At 35.5% G+C, this 21,071-nt stretch overlaps 1 protein-coding gene across 4 annotated transcripts in view; it reads right to left on the reverse strand.

Annotated features, from left to right (window-relative positions):
* RELCH (RAB11 binding and LisH domain, coiled-coil and HEAT repeat containing) overlaps positions 1–21,071 on the reverse strand; it is a 112,374-nt gene that overhangs the window by 11,376 nt on the left and 79,927 nt on the right. For 2 of the 4 annotated variants that reach the window (XM_039230517.1, XM_039230515.1), the window contains exons 21-27: positions 19,221–19,327; positions 18,184–18,283; positions 12,807–12,889; positions 11,966–12,029; positions 10,225–10,363; positions 6,549–6,665; positions 2,261–2,349 (exon numbers count right to left, since the gene is read on the reverse strand). In XM_039230517.1, the coding sequence (XP_039086448.1) occupies positions 2,261–2,349; positions 6,549–6,665; positions 10,225–10,363; positions 11,966–12,029; positions 12,807–12,889; positions 18,184–18,283; positions 19,221–19,327 (699 nt within the window). Of the gene's footprint in view, positions 1–2,260; positions 2,350–6,548; positions 6,666–10,224; positions 10,364–11,965; positions 12,030–12,233; positions 12,317–12,806; positions 12,890–18,183; positions 18,284–19,220; positions 19,328–21,071 lie in introns of those variants that run through there. The other 2 variants (XM_039230516.1, XM_039230518.1) reach the window with 2 other exon arrangements.

Raw genomic sequence — 21,071 nt, forward strand, 5'->3', positions numbered from 1 at the left:
GTGAAAATATGGGGAAGTAGAAGGTCAAGGGGAAGTGTTACAATTTACACGGAGGTGTCCCCAGCAGGCTTCACGGAGATGACATGTAAGGAAAAGCCTGAGGGAGATGAAGGAACAAGTGTTTTAGATACTGGGAAGAGGCTGAGCAAAGGCTCCATCTAAGAGGGAGTATGTGTATCACATTCTAAGCAAGGAGGCCAGAGTGGTGGGTGCAGCGTGAGCAAGGGGGGAAGGCAGAGGGGAGGTCTGACATGTGAAGGAGGGCGCCAGATCTTAGAGTGCTCTGCAGCTTATGGTAAGGGCTCTCTGGTTATTAAATGAGACTTCTGTCATATGGATGTTAGTTAGATCTAGAGTCATCCTTTTTTGAATCTTTTCTGGTTTTCTGCTCTCTGATCTCACAGATTATAGATTTTGTTTTAAATGTTTGTTTATTTTGAGAGAGAGTGCGTGCATATATGTGAGTGGGGGAGGGGCAGCGAGAGAGAATCCCAAGCAGTTTCCATGCTTTTAGTACAGAGCCGGATGTGGAGCTCGATCTCATGAACGGTGAGATCATGACTTGAGCTGAAATCAGGAGTAGGACAGTTAAACAACTGAGCTACACGGGCGCCCTTCGATTTTGTTTGTTTAGCTGGTTTTTCCTTTTTTATTTTTAGTGTGAGTTTTTTGTACTTTTTCTTCTGCTCCCTGCATCGTCTGTTTCCTCCAGTATCCTCTTTCTTGCACGTATGTTTTCATCTCCATCTTTGATGTTGGAGGTTTTTCTCAAGTGGCTGGTGATCCTGGGATGTCCAGTACAGACTGAGGACACTAAAATGCTGATTAGAACCGCTACATGCATGAGTAACTTCACTTTAAAGTGAATTAGGCACAAACCAAACTTCTGTCCATCTTTTTCCCCCTGTGGGCATAATCCGGGCTGCCTGAATTCTTGGATCAAAGAAGGTGGAAGGTAATGAGGTTTCAATCACTTAATGTCCCTCTTCTCAGCACAGCACTCACTCATTCCTGCTCTCAGCTACGTGGGACAGCCCAAGTTTAGAAACTAAAGCTCAAGTATTCTACCAAGGTTGGAAAGGGAATCTGGGAGTCTGATACTTTTAAAAACATTTACCGACTGCTATTTTTAGTCCAACCTACACTATTGGAGAGTGGTGAAATAAGCCTTATGATATCTTGTTTGCTCTATCCTGCTGACTTAGCTTTCATCTTGGATGCAAAATTCCTCAACAAAATGCTAGCAAACCAAATACAGCTTCATATAAAAACAAATATATACCATAACTAAGTGGGATTTATTGTAAGAGTGGAAAGGTTGATTTAATGTCCAAAAATCCATCAGCGTAAGGCAATGAATCAAGAGATTAAAATAAATCATCTCAACTAATGAAGAAAAAACATTTGACAATATCCAACGCTCCTTCCTGATAAACACATTCAAGCAGTTAGTAATAAAAGGGAACCTCCTTGACTTGATAAAGGGTATCTATAAAACATGCCAAGCAGAGATTCAAAAAATGAAAAGGAGAAATAGATAATTCCCAATCATAATTTTATGTTTCAATTGCTAACAGAAAAGAAGAGCACAAAAAAACTGATAAAAACAAAGGAGAATTAAATCTTAATTTACCTTATTAACAAAACTCAGAGATCAATAAGTAATAGAAGTGAGAATCTAATTTGAATGATCATGAAGATATGATGCAGCAAACGCACAGGTGGTATCTCAAGGGATACACTTAGTCTTAAATTTAAGCATCAGAAAAGCTTAAATAATCTAAGCTTTCTCTGTAAAAAGCTGGAAAAATAGAAAAAAAAATCAAACCTACCATGGTAATGGGTAGATAAACAGGCTGAAAATACAGAATAGGAAATAAATGATAAACAGAGTTTTGGAGGCAACAAGAAGACAAATAGAATAAAAGAGTTTTGAGGAAATTGAGACAGAAAACAGAAACTTTCCTCCTAAGAAAGTGAACTGTCAGAGATAAAAACTGTATAGCCTTTTATAGATTAAAAAGCATTTCATGTACATTAGCTCATTAGATTCTCATTATATTCAGTGAAGGAAAGTATGTTATCCCTACTGTATAGGATTAAACAGAGGATCAAAGATGTTAAAGGGGTTTCTCAAGATCTCCTAACCAGTACATAAAAATCCATAAAATTACACTACATATATTTAAAACAGTGAAGCACAGCACATCCTACTCACGCCTCAGGGTAATCTCAGTGGCTTAATCACATGGGAGCTCACCTCATGCTCTGGGGAAAGATGCTCCATGTCGGTCCGTAAACATCTGAGACCAGGTAAAAAGTGATTAACCATTAAATCCTCTGAAATGACTTGAGACAAGGCAGTTAAGGGAATTAAAAACAAACAAAAACAAACAAACTGGTATGTTCCACCAGAACAAGAGAATATTAACAATGATGCCTCAGGCATGCAGATCACTTAGCTCTAACAGGCTTCCCTCAAGCATGATTCTCACTTGTTGAGTTACTTATCAAGAGTCAATTGTGTTAATTCCTACAAATCCCTTATATCAGTGGTATAGATTAATTATGACACTACATAATTTAATTACATGTCATGTAGACACGAGAAATGAGTGTAAACTGCAAGTCATGTAATTTGATTGGATGTTTAAATAGTATGAAATGAAAATTAATGTTTCCATGAAAACTAAGTTGAAAAGTTTAGGAAAAAATGGTAAATGCCAATCGCTTAAAATGTGGTTGTTTTAATGACGCATTTATTAAACAATTGTAAAAGATTCTGAAAAATATGAAAATCTGAAAAAGGTCTACACCCATATCAGAAATGTTTCCGGATCATCTTTAAAGAAACATAAACTGAAAATCACAATTACATTATGGATGGGGTTTATTAAAGAAAGATGATACTTAATTCAGCAGACTCACACACAGAAGAAATGCCTCAGCTCTACATCAAAAGATTGGTAAAGAAAATACATATTTTAAGTTAAAATAAGTTATGTACACCATTTTCTTGATGTCCTGTTTTAACCATCCTATTAAACAGACCTGGTCCTAACTAAATTGGGTAAGAGAACTTGTGCTGTAATAATATAAAGTTAGTATTAGTTATGTTCCCTGTTACTTTTGAGTTTTATTAATTATTCTGACATTCAAAGGGAGTAAGAAAGAGGGTGCATTTCTCAAGAAAACAATTCACTTTGTTAACATCATATTCTCACCTTATCATAGTTGTTGGCCATTTAAAAATAGTTATTTAATGTTATATCATACTAAGGAGAAAAATGCCAGTAAATGAGTTCCTTTATAAAGATGAGTTAATTAGGGGTGCCTGGGTGGCTCAGTTGGTTGAGTGTCTGACTCTTGATTTTGGCTCACGTCATGATCCCAGGGTTGTGGGATCAAGCCCCACATTGGGCTCTGTGCTCTGCATGGAGCCTGCTTAAGAATCTCCCTCCCTCCCTCCCTCCCTCTCTCTCCCTCTGTCCCTTTCCCCTGCTCACACTCTGTCTAAAAAGAGAAAAAAAAAAGTGAGTTTACTAGTATTTTTGGGAAAAAAAAATTATCAAGTATAACATGTAACTTTTACCTTAAAAATATAGTTATGATTTAAATAACCTTGAAAAAATAGTTCTGAATAAATAAAAGCTGTTTGTAAACAAGGGTCCTGTAACAAGTGCCTTATATTTATAAGTACTAAAAATATAGATGACATTTGGTTGAACCAATCCCTATAGTCAGAGAGGGGTACAACATATTGGGTATACAGTTTTGTTTTCTAGATATGGGGAAAATACCGCCAAAACGTCACTGTGAGTGACCTTTCAACTGGTAGTCAAGAGTCTGATCTAGAGAAATATGGATACGGACTGAGAAGGTGAAGATGGCCTTATGTGCTGGTAAAGGGTTAAGTCTCCTCCTCTCTTTCTACTTACTGTTTGGTTCTACATTCTCCCTGTAGAATCACACATCTTTGTTAAGGGTTGGAAAGTTAGAGATCATTTCATCCTGTCTGATATTAGGAATCAGCTCTACCTCGTCTGTGAATGATGGCCACAATGCCTCTTAAGTGCTAACAGTGATAGGACATTCATAGTTCCATAAGTGGTATCACTCCATTTTTAATAGCTAAATTATAAAGTTTTTCTTATAAATAAAATCAGACTCTGTAACCTTCCTGTTAGCTTTGGCTCTACACCTGAGTTACACAGTGTGCTTAACCTTCTTCTACATAGGCTTTAAAATAATATTTAAAAAAAGAAAATAAAATAATTTTTGAATCACCTTTTCATCCCCAAGCCATTTCTTCTCCAGGTTACATGTTTCTAAATTCCTATGAATTTTTTTTTAAACATAATTTTTTCACTTATTACTATACATAATGTTAAACGCTACAGTTTTTCCATGTCCTTATGAAAATATGTTGAGAGCAATACTCCTGTGTTCTATCAGGTCAGAACGCAATGGAACAGCAGACCAGATTTGGATCACAGGACAATGTGATTTTATTGTGGCCACAATACTCTGTTGACACAAGTTATGACTCATGTAGAACACACACATTTAGTACTTGAACAAGGCCTATTGTTAAGATGTTCTTCCCCTTACTATATTGGTGTAAAGATTTCATTATATTTACTCTATAGTGTGTACATTCCTAAACACACAATAATAATGTTTCTATACAGATTCCATGCTCTTTAGAAACTACTGCCTTGCCCACTTGGAATATTTGGTTTTATTCAGCCACAATTTTTGATCTTTGTTTGACTTTCCGGTTTCCCCTGAGGCGTACTCCTTTAGGAACTCTCTGCCATATAAGATTATACCTCACTTTTTGCTTAAGTTTTTAAACATCTATTTTCACAAAGTCTAGGGAAGGTATAACATAGCAATATTTTCTTTCTTTGACATGCCATTATTACTTTCTTGAAAGGGTCTTGTCACTTCTCCATTAGTAAAGAGTTGTTCCTTACTAAATCAGAATATCACTTCCTCTTTTTATTTCCTCTATTTTCTCTAAGTAGAAAATGCCAACAAGATAAATCAAGAATAATGGTAAGTTCTCCTTTTAGTAGAAATAAACTTGTAGAAGACATATGGGTAGTTGAAGTAAAAAATTACCAAAATATGTTGTCTCTGCCACTTTATAATTTGCATTATAAAAAACATGGTTTATGTCATCCACATGAATAGATAATTTATATTAACTAATTCCTAAAAATAAAATGCTCTCAACTGTGCATTGAACTTCAAGTTTTAACATTTCTAAAAGGACAAATAGCTCCTTAACAGATAGCTCTATGTTTCTACTTTCCCTATTTGATTTATTCAAAACAAAATCTCCCATTGGAACATTCCAGGCAAGAATCCAGTGCCAATGAACTGATATATACCAAAACAGGAATCAGTGGTATTTTGGAACATATTTACGTTATTTAAAATTACTTGTTCACTTTACTTACTACTTCAAACTGGCATATAACAATATGGAACCATAAATATCAATGTAACTCTTTCTCTGCCCTCTATTTTCTCCTAGGAACCTCTCTCTACTGCCATTTTTCTTGTTTTAATCAGAATTCTCTGATTATGTTGTCGAGCATGTGCTTTTATAGTCTGTTTGAGTATTCAGCCTTTCAATCCTTTTTCAATCTCTTATTTCCTCTTTTTGACCTCGCCTGCCTTTTCATGGGTGAGCACAGAAGCTGTAGCTCACTGTGCTCATCTTTATCTTTGCTTCCTTCTTGGTTTTATTTTACTAGTCATAGGATAGTAAAGAGAGCCTGTTCTGGGACAGTTAAAGTTCTTTGTTCTAAGTCATAGTTTTGCTTTTAACTATAAAAACAATAGAAGTTACTAATGTCTTTAAGCTTTAGTTTAATCATTTATAAAATGTAGTAGCTGACATGGGTTAGATGATCTTGTAGTTTTCCTTCAGGTTTTTTTTTTTCTTTTTCTTTCTTTCTTTTTTTTTTTTTTTTTAAAGAGAGTGTGAGCGGGGAGAGGGGGAGAGGGAGAGAGAGAATCTTAAGCAGGCTCTACGCTCAATGAAGAGCCTGAAGTGAGGCTCAAACCCACAACCGTGGGGTCATAACCTGAGCTGAAATCAAGAGTCAGACTCTCAACTGACTGAGCCCCCCAGGGACTCTGAGTTTGCCTTCAGTTCTACCATCACTGGAGATAATCACCCATGTTGGCACAGTACCCAAATGCCAGGACACATACAAGGCTTCCTTTTGATGAACAGAAGCCTCAGCTATGATCCTTTCTTGCTCAGCTACACAGCCAGTTAATGTAGACAAAAATTTAGTCAATGTTTTCAAAGTTACAAAACATAAAAGCACAGAGGACCTAAGACGATCTTTTAAAATTCTGAGAGCTAGAATAACGAGTGGGGCAAGTCAAATCAAAATTTTAATTTTCTATAATCATTACACAAGTAAGCTGAAGAGATAAAATACTACTTTCCAAACGTTGGCAATGGAGGTTCCACTGTAAGACTGGTCCTATAAATATAGATACAGGTTATAAAGCAAGGATACAACAACAGGAAAGTGCACTGTAAGCTTCAAAAAGATGGGTGGCAATATCCAGTCTTTTCGAGTCCACGATTTGTAAGTTGTTCACCAAGGCTAACTTATGCAAGTGTGGTATAACAACTGAAAAAAGAAAAAGAAGTTTAGATTTTTGTCTAACACCTTGCACACACCACACTCATACATTAAACAATTTTTTTTCATTTTAAAATTTATAAAATTTCACTTTAATTTCTAGATGATTTCAAAAAATTACCCACATCCTTTACTTGCTTTTTCTTAAGAGAGGAAAGCATGTTTTTCAGAATAAAAACATTTGGGAGGAAGAGACGACAGCACTGGCACTATAACCTAATTATGAGGCTGTGTGCAGGTCATCTGGCCTCACTGAAATTACATTTCCTAATTTGAAAGATGAAAACCAAATAAGCAAATGTAAATAATCTACTTCTTGTGTTATTATCATCTTTACAAACAAGTTTCTTTATAAAAATCAGGTATTACCATTGCTATTAAACAAAGGATAAATATAGTACACTTCTTCAACACCAAATTATTTTACTCCTTCAAAAAAGAATTCTTAACTTTAGTTTCTCAAACTCTTAGCAGGACAAATGTCAAATAGCACTGGTGGTTTGGCTCAAGCCACTCAAAGGGCTCACAATATCACCTGTCTCAATGAATAATGTAAAATTTCAAAAATACAGACAACCTACGACTAAAATAAAAGTGATGGCCCAAGAAACAGCATCCCATTCAATAGCAATGAGCACCTCGAGTGCCTGACATGGTGTCTTCTAAATACCAGTTCCCACGAAAACCAGGGTTCCTTAAAGAAATGGTTCCAGGGTCAGTGACTAGCAAACTGTTGCTCACAAGACTCCTCTCTCCACTCTGCTCGGTTGGCGATCGCAAAACACCTTAAGCACAGGCTTCTGACCAACTGTAGTGACTTCTTTCATGTTTGCACTGAGTTTGTCTATGTGAAAGCCACCATCTCTTCCTAGAAAAATCTCCTGCTTCCTCAATAAACCAACAATATAATCACAACTTTTATACTTACGTTAGTAAATGGCAAAAACTCCCCACAAAGTTAGAATACCAATGGCCATTTTTAGGGAATTTTGACTTATTAAAATTAATAACAACATACTTAAGAGGAGCTCTAGAAGAAAATTAGGAGACAAAAAACTCCATTCATTGATTTCCCTGAATTCACTGAAACTCCAAGTCACTAACCTGCATGCTGAGGCCTCAACAAAATGGTGGCTCTAAGTCTCTCTAGAGAATTTTTGAGATTCACTTCTACCCAAATCTTTAGACGGTTTCTTGAACTTCTTTGTCTATGGACACATGGCCTATTTCTTCCTTCTGCTCCTTTTCTGACTGCTTAAATAAGCAATCCTTTCCTTCATGTTTTTCTCAGAACCTCAATAACCATACTGCATAACAACCCCTGAAAACTGTTTAACTAGAAAAAAAAGTTATAGAAGTTACTTTAAACTCTAGAGCCAAGGAAAGGCTATAATTAAAGATTCTCTTAAATCTCAAAAGATAAGACACAAATTATTATAAGAATTCAATGTTTCATTATATACATATTATCCCAGCTATTACATTTGTAGCAATTGATTTACTTAATTGATAATCTCTCAGATGGATATAAGTGGTTAAAAGATTTAATAACCAGGATACGCATAATTCTATACCTGACCTTCAATGGGCAAGGAAAACAGGAAATGCACAACATAAGGTAGGCCATTTCAGAAGCCTCTGTCCTAAGGACAGACTGGACAGAGTGTAAACTCCAGACAAAACAGACAGAAATCAATAGGAGACTTTATAGAAATAGATTTCAATAAACTTTAAAAAAATAGTTGGGGTAGATTCAACAGCCAAAGAAAAGGGGATCTTAACCTCTATTTTTGTAAATGGACTCAGAAGTGAAATAAAGAACTTCTAAAAAAAACTAACCTGAAATGTAAAACTGCCATGTTAGAAAATCATCAGCACATGACTGAACATTTTCAGAGAACCTTAGAAAGTAAAAAAGCTCAAAACAAACAACAAAAAGACCACATTGTGCTCCAGATTAAACCAATGGCCCTTGAAATAAAATCAAGACCAAAAGGTCCTGTGATAATTAAGAGCTGGGAAAGATAAAAGGCCACTGGATGAGCCACTGTCCTCTATTCTCTAAAAAAACCCAGAATGACAAATATCCAAAATGCCACTCCAAGGAAGATACTACAACGCAACAATTCTCTGTCCTTCCTCTAAACTCCTCTAACAGTGACTGTCTACAAAAAACAGATGGACAACAGTACAGCATCCTTGTCAATATGGGTTCTACTTTACCACTAGCCTTATTAATATAGAACATTAAATTCCTCAGGGTAAAGTTTTAAAGTAAACTTTATTATACCTATTTTATTATTGGTTTATTATATCCATTCAAACAGTGGAAATGTCTATCCTCAAACTTTTCTCAAGCCAACCTTTGTTATTTTGGGACTAATATGAAAAGAAAATGTCTTTCTTCTCTGTGATGCATAAATCTTTTCTTTGAATGCACCCAAAAAGGTTAGATCCTGTTCTAGAGTTATTAACTCGACCACACGGCACACACCAAAGACTCAATGCCTCGTTAGCCAATTCCTTGATCCGAGAGCCAAGACTTAGTGTCTCCACTTCAGAGCAATGACATCCTTGACAAAGTTGGTCAAAGTACCTACAGAGTTTTTACTAGGTCCATCTGTAAAATGATGTTACAGTATGTGGAGCTATCCCTATTGCTAACTAAAATACCAACACTTTTCCTGTTAACTAATTGTGAAATATTGCTATTTCCTCCTCATGTTATCAACATTATCACTCATTAAAACATAATCTCCTGACCGTGTTTCTGTAGCTTAATAAGTGTTTCTGTCATGCCCTCGACAGACCTTTTGGACACTGCTGTCCAAATCCTAACAATATTTTTTGTATATTAAAAATATCACGCTGGATATGCGACAACCCGACCACGGGAGAATCTGGTTTTGTACTAGGAACCAAGATGACCTAAGAAGCCACTGTGGTCCTCTCTGGAGCATGTCAAATTGCTAAAAATTAAAGGACTAAAGTACAGCAGTGATAACTGACATGCTTTTGGAGTAATAATTACTGGATGATTTGATGCCACTAAAGGAAATTACTGTCATCAAGGCTGAGGCCCACGGTAAAAGAGGTATTATAGAAACTAGAGAAAATCCTTTAGCAGATAATCATGCAGATCATTTAGTAGATCAAAAAGCTATGCAATAAAACAAAATCATTGATCATAGCTGAATGGCATGCAAGAAAAGCATATTTTGGATGAGAACACATAAAAATTTCCTTAAAAATAAGAATAATAAGCTCAAAATAAAACTCAGCATAGTATTTTGAAATTCAGTAATTTAAAAATGTTTTAAAAAAGACTTGAAAGTGTTCATGAGTTACTTTTCACCAGTGTATAGCATAAAACCCACCCAGTAATATTACCGATCACTTCACAATAATCAACTTGGTTCACTTTTACCTTTCAGTATACAGAAGATAAAGTGTATGAGGTTTTAATATAGGACAGATCCTGGGAGGAGCTTCTGGTTTTGATCTTACATTACAATTCAGAAAAAAAAAGGTAAAAAATGCAACTTACACTCATCTCGGAATCTTGGTTCTGCATTAGGCCCAACTCTACCAAATGTTTTTATGATCTCTGTATGCAAAGAATACTGGTCTTGGTACTGAGGATCTTCCAGAAAAGAAGCCAACTGCATTTTCACTCTTTCCAGCAACTTAAAATTAGATATTTTACAGTTACTTCAAAGAATTTTAAAAACTGAGTAAAGTTGTTAAAGAGAAAGATACACATTTAACATGGCGTTTACCACGGGTTCAAATGATTTATAGCAACATGACAGTAGAAACCTGGAATTAAACAACACACTTTTATTTATGCTGGTTAATTCTTCTTTCTTTATTTTTAGGAAATGTAAGTATTCCCTTAAAAACTATAGAAACAAAAGATCCCACAATATTTAGAGAAAAACAGTATAGTGATTTTATATCTAAATTTCAATTCTTAAAACCAATCATAGTAAGTTACCCAATTATTCACCTTCGGAAAGCAATGAGTCATTAATGACTTATATCTTACTCACATTTCCCTAAAAGACACTTTTATTTTAGGATTTAAGAATATGTTGAAATTCTGCCAAGACTGCAAGCTTTGCAGAATACTTTTTAATGTTGCTTCACAAGTGAAATACGTAAGGAAAAAATGGAAAACTTTCTCCCCACTATAGTAACAAAGTTGTTTAATTTTTATTATTAGAAAATCTAAAGGAATTTCATAAAATAGTGTTTCTTTTATGGGGTAAAATGTGTATTTCCATTTAAGTGGGTACATAATATTTCCACAGATGATTTATTTTCTAATCTATAGGGTTTTTCATTTGCATAAAAACATGTCCAATCTGATAATAAAGAATGAAATTCTGATACTAATTTTGAGAAGTGTCTTAGAGTTAATGTTGCAGATAGAACCTAACACACTTGAAGCTAAATCACAAGTTAGGGAGAAAGACCTTGATACTCTCCTGAAGTGGGCATGACAAGGGGGTTGTCACAGCAATGTGTGCTGCAACGAGAGGACACCAGCCCACTTGACCTGCACATCAATGACAGTTATGAGAATGGAGGTGCCTTCTAGCCTCCATTTGTGAAACTGAGATAGGTCTGTGGTCCTAAAGTTAGCTGGCAAATTGTCTTCAAATCTGTGCAAACTGGCAACCAGGAATTTATGTAAGACTATCCAGGAGTTGGGGCGCCTGGGTGACTCAGTCGGTTAGGCGTCCGACTTTGGCTCAGGTTATGATCTCGTGGTTTGTCGGTTCGAGCTCCGCATCGGTTTCTGTGCTGGCAGCTCAGAGCCTGGAGCCTGTTTCAGATTCTGTGTCTCCCTCCCTCTCTGCCCCTCTCCTGCTCATGTTCTGTCTCTCTCTGTCTCAAAAATAAATAAAACTATGAAAAAAAAATTAAAAAAAAAAAAAAAGACTATCTAGGAGTCTACTGGATAATAGATGGCTTTGGAACTAGATCTGGTTTGAAGGATTTTTCGAGCCTGCAATACTCAGCTAGGCTTAAAATAGAACATCTAAGAGTTGGCTTGTACTTAATTCTCTAGTTGAGAAGAAAGACTAGACATTTCCTTAGGATATGAAAATATACTTTGGGCAAGGCTATCATGTTTTCAAATCCTGAGATATTCCTCTGGCCCACAACCAAGAGATATAAGAAAAGGTATAATAATCCCTGCCCCCTGCCACTGGGTGCACGGATGGTAATGTATCATCCCCTCAACAGTGCATAGATAATAAATTTCAATCATTTCCTACCTCTCTTTGAATAACCGTTTCCATAATAGTGCCAAAGGCCGGAATTGTGGCAATCCTGACAGAGCTGTTAGAATTAAAAAAGAAAGAAACTGAAACTTTCTTGGAGATGAAAAGCTGATTATTAAAATGTGTATCAAAGTTAAGTATAAGGTAAATATACTGTATTAGTCTCTAGCAATGACAAATTAAATTAAAAAAAAAAGCAGACCAAGAAGAATGCTCAAAAAGACAGACAGGATAACTTAAGGTCGCAGTCTGTGGAACTCACAATTCAGGATCACTGGACAAGGTAACAAGGGCCGGAGCAACCCGCTTGTCAACTAACGCTTCACTCATGCCTCGAAGAGTCAGCTGTAAACCAGTCAACATGCAATAAAAAATGGTTTGGTAAACTGGAATGAGAACTGGGTTAGCTGTGACTGAGGATGGGCAGGCAGACTCATTGGTCTTTCTTGGGTTAGTCACCCATACGAGACATTAAAACGTTAAGCCTCTGGTTCATGCCACTATACTTACTGGTAACAACATGTTAGTGAGATTAGCAGAGCATCCTTTCTCGGCTTGGAAGAAATAGTCCATCAGCATATTTTAAGTTTTGTAAAGGTTTACTGAGAACACGATTAATTCTTTTCAATACATGGCCTCCAAATGTGAAGGCTGACTTAAAAAAAAAAGGATACGTAAACAGTATAATGAAGTTTAAAATCAAGTGAACATAATCCAATATTATTATTTTGAAGAGAAAAACCCATTCTTCGATGAATTTAAAAGCTGATGGTTATTTCTTGATAGGCACATTTTGAAAGGGATGCTGAACGTAAAAGGCAGGGATGACACTTACATTTCAGGGTCACTGGAGAGAGTAATGAGAGCAGGAACAACCCTCTGAGCTACCAGAGTTTCATTTACCCCCTTCACCAACAGCTGATTGGTCGGCGCAGGGGGGATTCACAGGTGATGCACGGAAAGAGCAAACACAGTGCCGCGGGAAGAGGAAAGGAACAACCAAGAGAAAGAGAAAACACAAGAGCAAAACCAAAATTAGACGCTAAGCAAATATTGCTACTAGAGCGCTTTAATAAAGGGAGAGAATGCTTAGGAGGAAAACAAAGCTTAAGTAGGCTAGCAGTCCACAAAAACAAGTTTGTCACCAATTCAATGGCGGTTTGTACTTTTGGTCAAAGTCGTCATACAATTTCCATGTTCAATTAAAAAGCAATTTAAAAGAAAGCCTTTCTTTCTGGATAAAAAGAAGATATATACTGGGTTCTAGAGTTAAAATTCTTGAAGAAAATCTGGTGTCCTTTTATTATGACCAACCAGGTACAAACTGGACTGTTTTTAAACCAAACTCAAATGGCCAGCAGCCGCCACTACACTGCTTCTGATTGTTCTATGGCAAGTCAACTTAAAAATCACGGGAAAACTCCCAACCTTTTACATCACATAGCCTTCTGTTCTGAGACACAAAGACACCTAATGCAGCCTAGCAGAAAGTCTTCCATGTGGGAAGACTTCCATCTGGGTTCAGACTCTAGCTCTCCACTTATTAGCCACGTGGCCTTAGATGCATACTCTCTTAAAGCTCAGTTTTCTCATCTGAAAATGGTGATACTTTTCTCATCTGAAAATGGTGATACTGTTATCTGACTTAAAGGATCATTGTTATACTAACTATACAAATATGCCTAAATATTGTGTCTGACAAAGATTAGCCATTCAAGAAATGTGAGTTTAATTATTATGAGTACTACAAGGATGTGAGATTTATGATATATTTGAAAAAATAAATTATTGATTGGAAAACTGTTTTGGGTGGTCTAAGTAGTTAGCATTTACAATTTATTGTTTAACATTTCTCTAAAAGCTCAAATAAGAAAATAAATATGATCAGCACAATTAAACCTATTTCTATAATCTCATGGTAAAATAATTCATTTAGCAACCAACCCTAAATCTAGAAGAGGAGGACAGTATTGAGCATTACACACTTTGTTTTTAAAAGGGCAACATCTGGGGCGCCTGGGTGGCTTAGTCGGTTAAGCGTCTGACTTTCGCTTAGGTCATGATCTCGCGGTTCGTGGGTTCGAGCCCCGCGTTGGGCTCTGTGCTGACTGCCAGCTCAGAGCCTGGAGCCTGTTTCAGTCTGTGACTCTCTCTCTCTCTCTGACCCTCCCCTGCTCACGTTGTCTCTCTCTCTCTCTCCTAGAAATAAATAAAACATTAAAAAAATTAAAAAAATAAAAATAAAAATAAAAGGGCAACATCCTGGGACGCCCAGTGGCTCAGTCAGTTAAGCATCAACTCTTGATTTTGGCTTGGTTGGGGAAATCAAGACCCGCAAAGGGCTCTGTGAGTTGACAGCATGGAACCTGCTAGGGATTCTTTCTCTCCTCTCATTCTGCCCCTTCTTCTGCTCATGTGTATTCTCTCTCTCAAATAAACATTAAACAAAATTATATATATATAAAAAAAGCAGCATCCTAATGCTACATTCTCAATTTCAGAATGTAAAAACAAATTACTCCTATATTTAAACAACTGAGCCACCCAGGCGCCCCAAAAACAAATTCCTTCTGAATGCTTATCAATCTGGTCAACTTGCAATGGAACTAGGCCTCACAGAAGATGGAAGATGCCATGGAATTTTTGGCAACAAAAACCCAACACTGTGTGCACGTTAACACATTCTTCCCACACGCCCTCTCAGAGACAGCAGGGCTCACCTTACGTGAAGATTCTTAATTTTACAATAATCGGTTACCATTTAACAACTAATTCCCTTTAAAATCTACTTCAATATTCCAAAATAAATTTTATAAAAATACATGGATAATTAGGCTGGAATCAAATGACAAAAGAACTTCTGCTACTACCTTAAACATTCCAGATGTCAGGCAGAAATAAATAGGGGAGGGGTGCCTGGGTGGCTCAGTCGGTTGGGCATCTGACTTCGGCTCAGGTCATGATCTCACAGCTCGTGGGTTCGAGCCCCGCGTCGTGCTCTGTGCTGACAGCTAGCTCAGAGCCTGGAGCCTGCTTCAGATTCTGTGTCTCCCTTTCTCTCTGACCCTCCCTTGCTTATGCAGTCTCTCTTTGTCTCTCAGAAATAAATAAAACATTAAAAAAAAAAAAAGGTCTACATTAAAAAAAAAAGAAATAAATAGGGGAAAGAAGTTCAAATACTGTTAAATAAAACTTTCTTCTCTGTACCTTTTTACAAATAAGATAGCTTAGACCTGAATCAGTAAAGTGTATCTTAAAATGTCTGCTACCTTGTGCCAGCCAAAAAGCATTAAAAAGATATTCTCGGGGGCAAGTTGATTTTTCATCGCTGTGCAGTTTTAAGTGTGATTTCTTTATTAAGCTAGAAAATCAAAACGCAAAATTTAAGAGTTATCAATTGTTATACACTTCATGTACAATATATCACTTGCTCTTTAAACCTGATGAGCTAAGTACAATTGTTATCAAAGTTTTAACAGCTGAAGAAGAAACTGAGCCTTGGAGAACAAGTTAAATAACCTGTTCAGGGTTTGAGAGGCAATAAGAAGCCGAGTTAGAAAAAGGACTCACATTTGTCTCATGAGCCCACGCCTTCTCTGAGTTGGCCTATTGTTACAGGCTTAGCTTCTGTATGACTGAGAGCAGAAATCATTTTATGAAGTGCTTCTCGGCATCTTTAGGAAATCCATTATGTCACATGATAAAGTTTCCTTACAAATCAATTTCAACAACAACCTATCACTTCAAAAAGTGATACACTGCCTCTTATTTAACAAGGGAAGTAATATGACTAACTGGGTTTGTCCTTTGTGTCCCACTGTCTGCAAACTTAGAGCTATATTTAGTGTTCAGTTCTACTAAGTATCTCATGTTATGTTCCTGGTAGATCCATTTCTGGCTTTCTTCCCAATAGTTTCTGGTCTCACATTAAAATTTCCCTTTTATTATAAATATCCTTTCTTTTTTAATTTTTATTTTTGAGAGAGAGTGGAAGTAGGGGAGGAGAGAAGAGAGAGGAGGACAGTTGATCCAAAGCAGGCTCTGCATGGACAGCAACGAGCCTGATGCAGGGTTTGAACTCACGAACCATGAGATCAGGCCCTGAGCTGAAGTCAGATGCTCAACTGAATGAGCCACCCAGGTGCCCCTAAATGTTTTGCTTTTTATGTTTTTATTTTGAATTAACTCATTTGGGCAGGGGGTGTGGGGGGGGAGATGGGCACAAATGTAAATTATAATGTATTAGTATAAAAAAATCTTATGAAACATACTTATTTTTTAATACAGTTTTCCTCAACGTAAGAGTCACTGACAAAAAAAAGTAACTTTAATTTTTTCTACTGATGAGTTATACTGGCATGATCACTGAAAAAAAATTTTTTTGATCACAAATGAGTTGAAAAAATATTGAAATAATTCTCTCATTGGACTCAAGTTCATAATCAACCTGAAAGAACACTGAAAACTGCCGAAGCACAGGTATAGTTTCCAAACCAGCGCTGACTGCAAACATAGAAACCAAAACCAGACAAAAGCCACATATAAGAAATAAGGCAGAAAGAGCCCAAAAACAAATAAAAAGAGAGGATGTTTCATTTTATTTAAATTATTTTCATTTATATGGTATGCTTTACCAGTGATACGTAATTTGAGAAACAAATGGTTTAAGAGAAAGAAGTAGCTTTTAGGGTCTTAGAATAAAATCCTATGAAGATAGTATATTAAAGACATAGTTCTTTGTATAAAAGGATGGATTTTTCTTTCACGGATGACTCTTCAGCATACTGAATAATCAAAAATTATTTATACCCACAGGAACTTATACTACAGATCAATCTGAATTTTAAATTTGGTATTCACCTTGACAAAGTGGAACTACTTGACTGTAGTTTTTTAAATCAAATTATGTACAATAACTGAAGGAGTAACATGGACAGAGGATGTTATGTTTTCTTTACATTTCACACATCCATTTTGTATATTTAAAAGTTTTAGAAGATCCATATTTTAAACATACCAGTGTTCTATTCTTCAAATAGCAATTTATCTTAAATTGTGGAAAAATTCTGAAATTCAGGAAGAACTGAATTATCCAAAGAACTGAATTATCCAATTCTTTTTACAAAAATGAATGCTTTAAGATATTTTAAGAATCACAGGCATATTAGGGATAATTTTAGCCTAGATAAATATATGTTCTCTAAAAAAAATAATGTAACGATACCTAACATTTATTAAGTTCTTACATGCCAGATGCTGTTTTAAGGGCTTTACTAGTATTAATTCATTTCATATTAGCAAAAATCCTTTGAGATGGATAATTATTATCATCTTCATTTTGTAGATGAGGAAACTAAGGCACAGGGAAGTTTGAACTTGCCATGATGTGGCAGAGACAGATACTGAACCCAGGCAGTCAGGCAATATGGCAAGACTCCAGAGCAGGAAGAACACTCTTTATCAATTTTTGTCTTCAAATACAAGTTCTAGAAAAATTAACCAGTCAATCAATAAATGAATGAATGAATGAATGAATGAACGAATAAAGTAAGCTATGGTATAATTTCCTTTATGATAAGTATTTTGATTTTCAAAAGATAGGCATTTCAATTTTCATATAACTTGGGTAGGTGGCAACTTAAGAAAATCCAGCTAAATTACATGAACAGTCTCTTCTCTCTTACTAAGTCTACAGGCAGTTAATGTATAGGGATGTTATTCCAGACATGATTTGTGAGGAAATAATCAAGTAGAAGTAATCAACAAAGTAAGTATTCCCATATTTCCAATAATTGATTTTTTAAAGTTATGCATGAATCCAACTGTATTTTACATCTTTAAATATGTCTTATATTGTTTTAGTTTATTTCAGTGGCCATTTTATCTCAATAAATAGAAAAGTATAGTCAGGAAAGATTTATATGAGATGGAAATTAAAATAAGATTTAAAAGAAAATTTAAGAAGTAGAACTGAGAATAACATCCAAGGGACTAATAATATCCAATTAACCAATATTTAAATATTCTTAAGTATATCAAAGCTAAATTTCTGCCCCATCACACAGTGCACAACTAGATATTGTTCAATGCCATAAAATATACATCAACATAACACAGCATGCAAAGCCTTTAAAAAAAAAACACCATTCCCTTCTCCATCTTCCAAAGAAAATCATTATAATCAGAAATGAGAGAAGCATTTGTTTACATACCTCAAACATTCTAGCAGCGGTACATCTCACAAGTGCTGAAGTATGGACAACACCATACCATAAAACAGTTAATAATAACTCATGGTAGGCTGGATTTGCACTGAAAGGGGAAAAAAAAAGTGAGGGCCACAGTGTCTTACTGATGTATTGACAAATACTACATTTGTAAGTAACAGTAATGATAAAAATACTGGCAAAACATATGAAATTACTCTGAATGGTTTAACAGGTTACGTCCAAGATTCTTTAAAAAAGGAAGTCACCTTACAAAGACACAAACTTTTAGCATATTCAGGAATTATACTTTTAGGTTCTGTAAACATTTGCAATTCTGATAGAAATCTCAACCGTTTAATAGCATTCAAGTTAAAATTATAAGAAATTTGCCTAGGAGGAAAAAAAGAAAGAGCACTGGACTAAGAATCAGATGGGTAAGTTACAATCTCTGTGGGTCTTAATTTCTGCATGTATACAAATTGGAGAAGCAATACTTGTCCTATTTATGTCATATGTTTATTGTAGGATCTAATCAGATGAACTCAAATCACCAAAATGGAAGAAGTTGGTTGTGAAGCCTACCCAAATGCAAGACTGTGTTGTTAATAAGTGCCGAAGCCTGTTTGCAATAAAGACACAGATAAAACGACATTAACAGCTAGATGATGTGATTATGAGCAGGTTCAGGCAACGGAAAGGGAAAAGGGGCTTAATGAACTTTCACTTGGGGCTCCTTTTTCAGTTTGGTGAAACTAAATTTTCTTCAAATCTGAACTTTATTTCTTCAACTGCTTCAAAGAAAACATATGTCTGTACTATTTCTCCCACTCTTTTATTACAATTTGTTGATTATAAAATATTGAGAATGTACAAATAAGCAAAACCAAAAACCAAACCAAAAACTAAAAAAACTTCGTAGGCCTCAAAACCAAAAGATTTGGTATGGGTGCCAATATTTTTTGACTCAAACTATGTACTCTATGAATACAATTTTAAAACTTTATATGAATTAAAAACCAAATATAAGCTATTAATTTTACCCCAGTTCCACGAAAGAAGCCTTCAAACTATCAAGAGGAGCATGCGATAATGAAAGCAGGGTCATTACATCTTCTAAGAATCCCACTAATAGTTTTCGGTCTTCTTCCTATAGAGGATAAAGACTGATAATGAATTTCCAAGCAATCAGGTAGAAAAGCAATACTAATTTCCTGCCTACAACTAGAAAGTCTTGCCAAATATGGGGACATATCTAGTCTCAGAAGCATTTTAATTAAAGAGATTTATTAAACATATCTATCTATGATCACAATGGTAAAAGGACAAAGACTATCTTGATTCATAGATTCTTAGACCTGTGCTATTCATTGTGGTAGCCACTCAGCACATGCAGAATTAAAAATTAAGTACAATAAAAGATTCAGTTCCTTAGTAGCACTAGCTACAATTTAAGTGCTTAATGGCCACTGGTGGCTAGTGGCTCCCACATCGGACAGCTCAGATACAGATTATGTACGCTGTTGCAGAAAGTTTTACTAGACAATCCTGCTTTAGAAAGTGAAAAGGTATATTCTTTTATTAAAATTTATTTTTATAAATTTTAGTTCCCACTAATTTTGGGACTAAATACTTAAAACTAGTAAAAGCTATCCCCCTAGCAGAAAATCATTTCCAAGAAACTATCTTTGCAACATATTAGTGGTGAGAAGCTACATGCTTCTTGAAATACAAAGTATTGTGTTCTTTTTTTCCTGTATCTTTTTTAAAATTTTTATTTTTAATGTAATTTATGTCAAGTTAGCTAACATATATTGTATACAGTGCGCTCCTGGTTTCGAGGGTAGATGCCCCGTGATTCATCACTTACATAACAGCACCCAATGCTCTTCCCCAAAAGTGCCCTCCTCAGGGCCATCACCCATTTCCCTCCTCCCCTGCACCCCTAACCAACCCTGCTTGTTCTCTGTATTTAAGAGTGTCTTATGGGTTTGCCTCCCTTTCTGTTTGCAGTTATATCCTTGATTACAAAATAATCTGTATTTTCAAACTTTCTTTAATAAACCATATTTTCAGAGGCACCTGGGTGGCTTAGTCGGCTGAGTATCTGACTTTGGCTCAGGTGTGCTGACAGCTCAGAGCCTGAAGCCTGCTTCAGATTCTGTGTCACCTTCTCTCTCTGCCCCTCCCCTGCACATGCTCTGTCTCAAAAATAAGTAAACATTAAAAAAACCCCATTATTTTCATAATCAGAAAAGTTTTTTCTTTTTTCTTATATTGTACTCTATTAAATATATTGTAAAAAATAAGTCTGCTAAACTAAGAAAGTTAAAAAATAACTTTGTATGTTAAATTAACCTGAGTCTATAAAGGAAGGGAATCTGACATTCTATCAGGAAATAAATATATAATAAATTAGAGTTAAGGTTTTTGTCATTAGGGATGTATTAGGTCAACAATAAATAGCTTCTGCATTAATAATAACAAATACATCTATGAAGAATACTGGATTGCCACCAATCATTTTTTTCTACATAATCAGGTTCATTTAGAATGAATAAAGGATTAAAAACAACAGAATGAATAAAGGATCGACAAAAGTAATGATCAGCATGAACACTGTCAGAGCAGTTTTAGAACATGACAGTCTACTTAACGTAAAGCTTAGGACACTGACTAACCAGCATCAGAGCAATGTTGGAACAAACACTTTACCCAATTTTAGTTGCCTACTATGTCAAACACAAAGTATACATAAAATTGGAAAACAAGCTGTCAATCTGAAAAACCTAAAGTGTGAAATAAGAGCTATGGAATATACTTCCAAATGAGCATAGATTCTTCTAATCTGAAAATTTAGCACAATCCTATTTCTCATTTTTGAAATCTCAAGA

Source organism: Hyaena hyaena, unplaced genomic scaffold (assembly GCF_003009895.1).
Source record: "Hyaena hyaena isolate Hyena2069 unplaced genomic scaffold, ASM300989v1 scaffold_47, whole genome shotgun sequence".
Taxonomy (NCBI): Eukaryota; Metazoa; Chordata; class Mammalia; order Carnivora; family Hyaenidae; genus Hyaena; species Hyaena hyaena.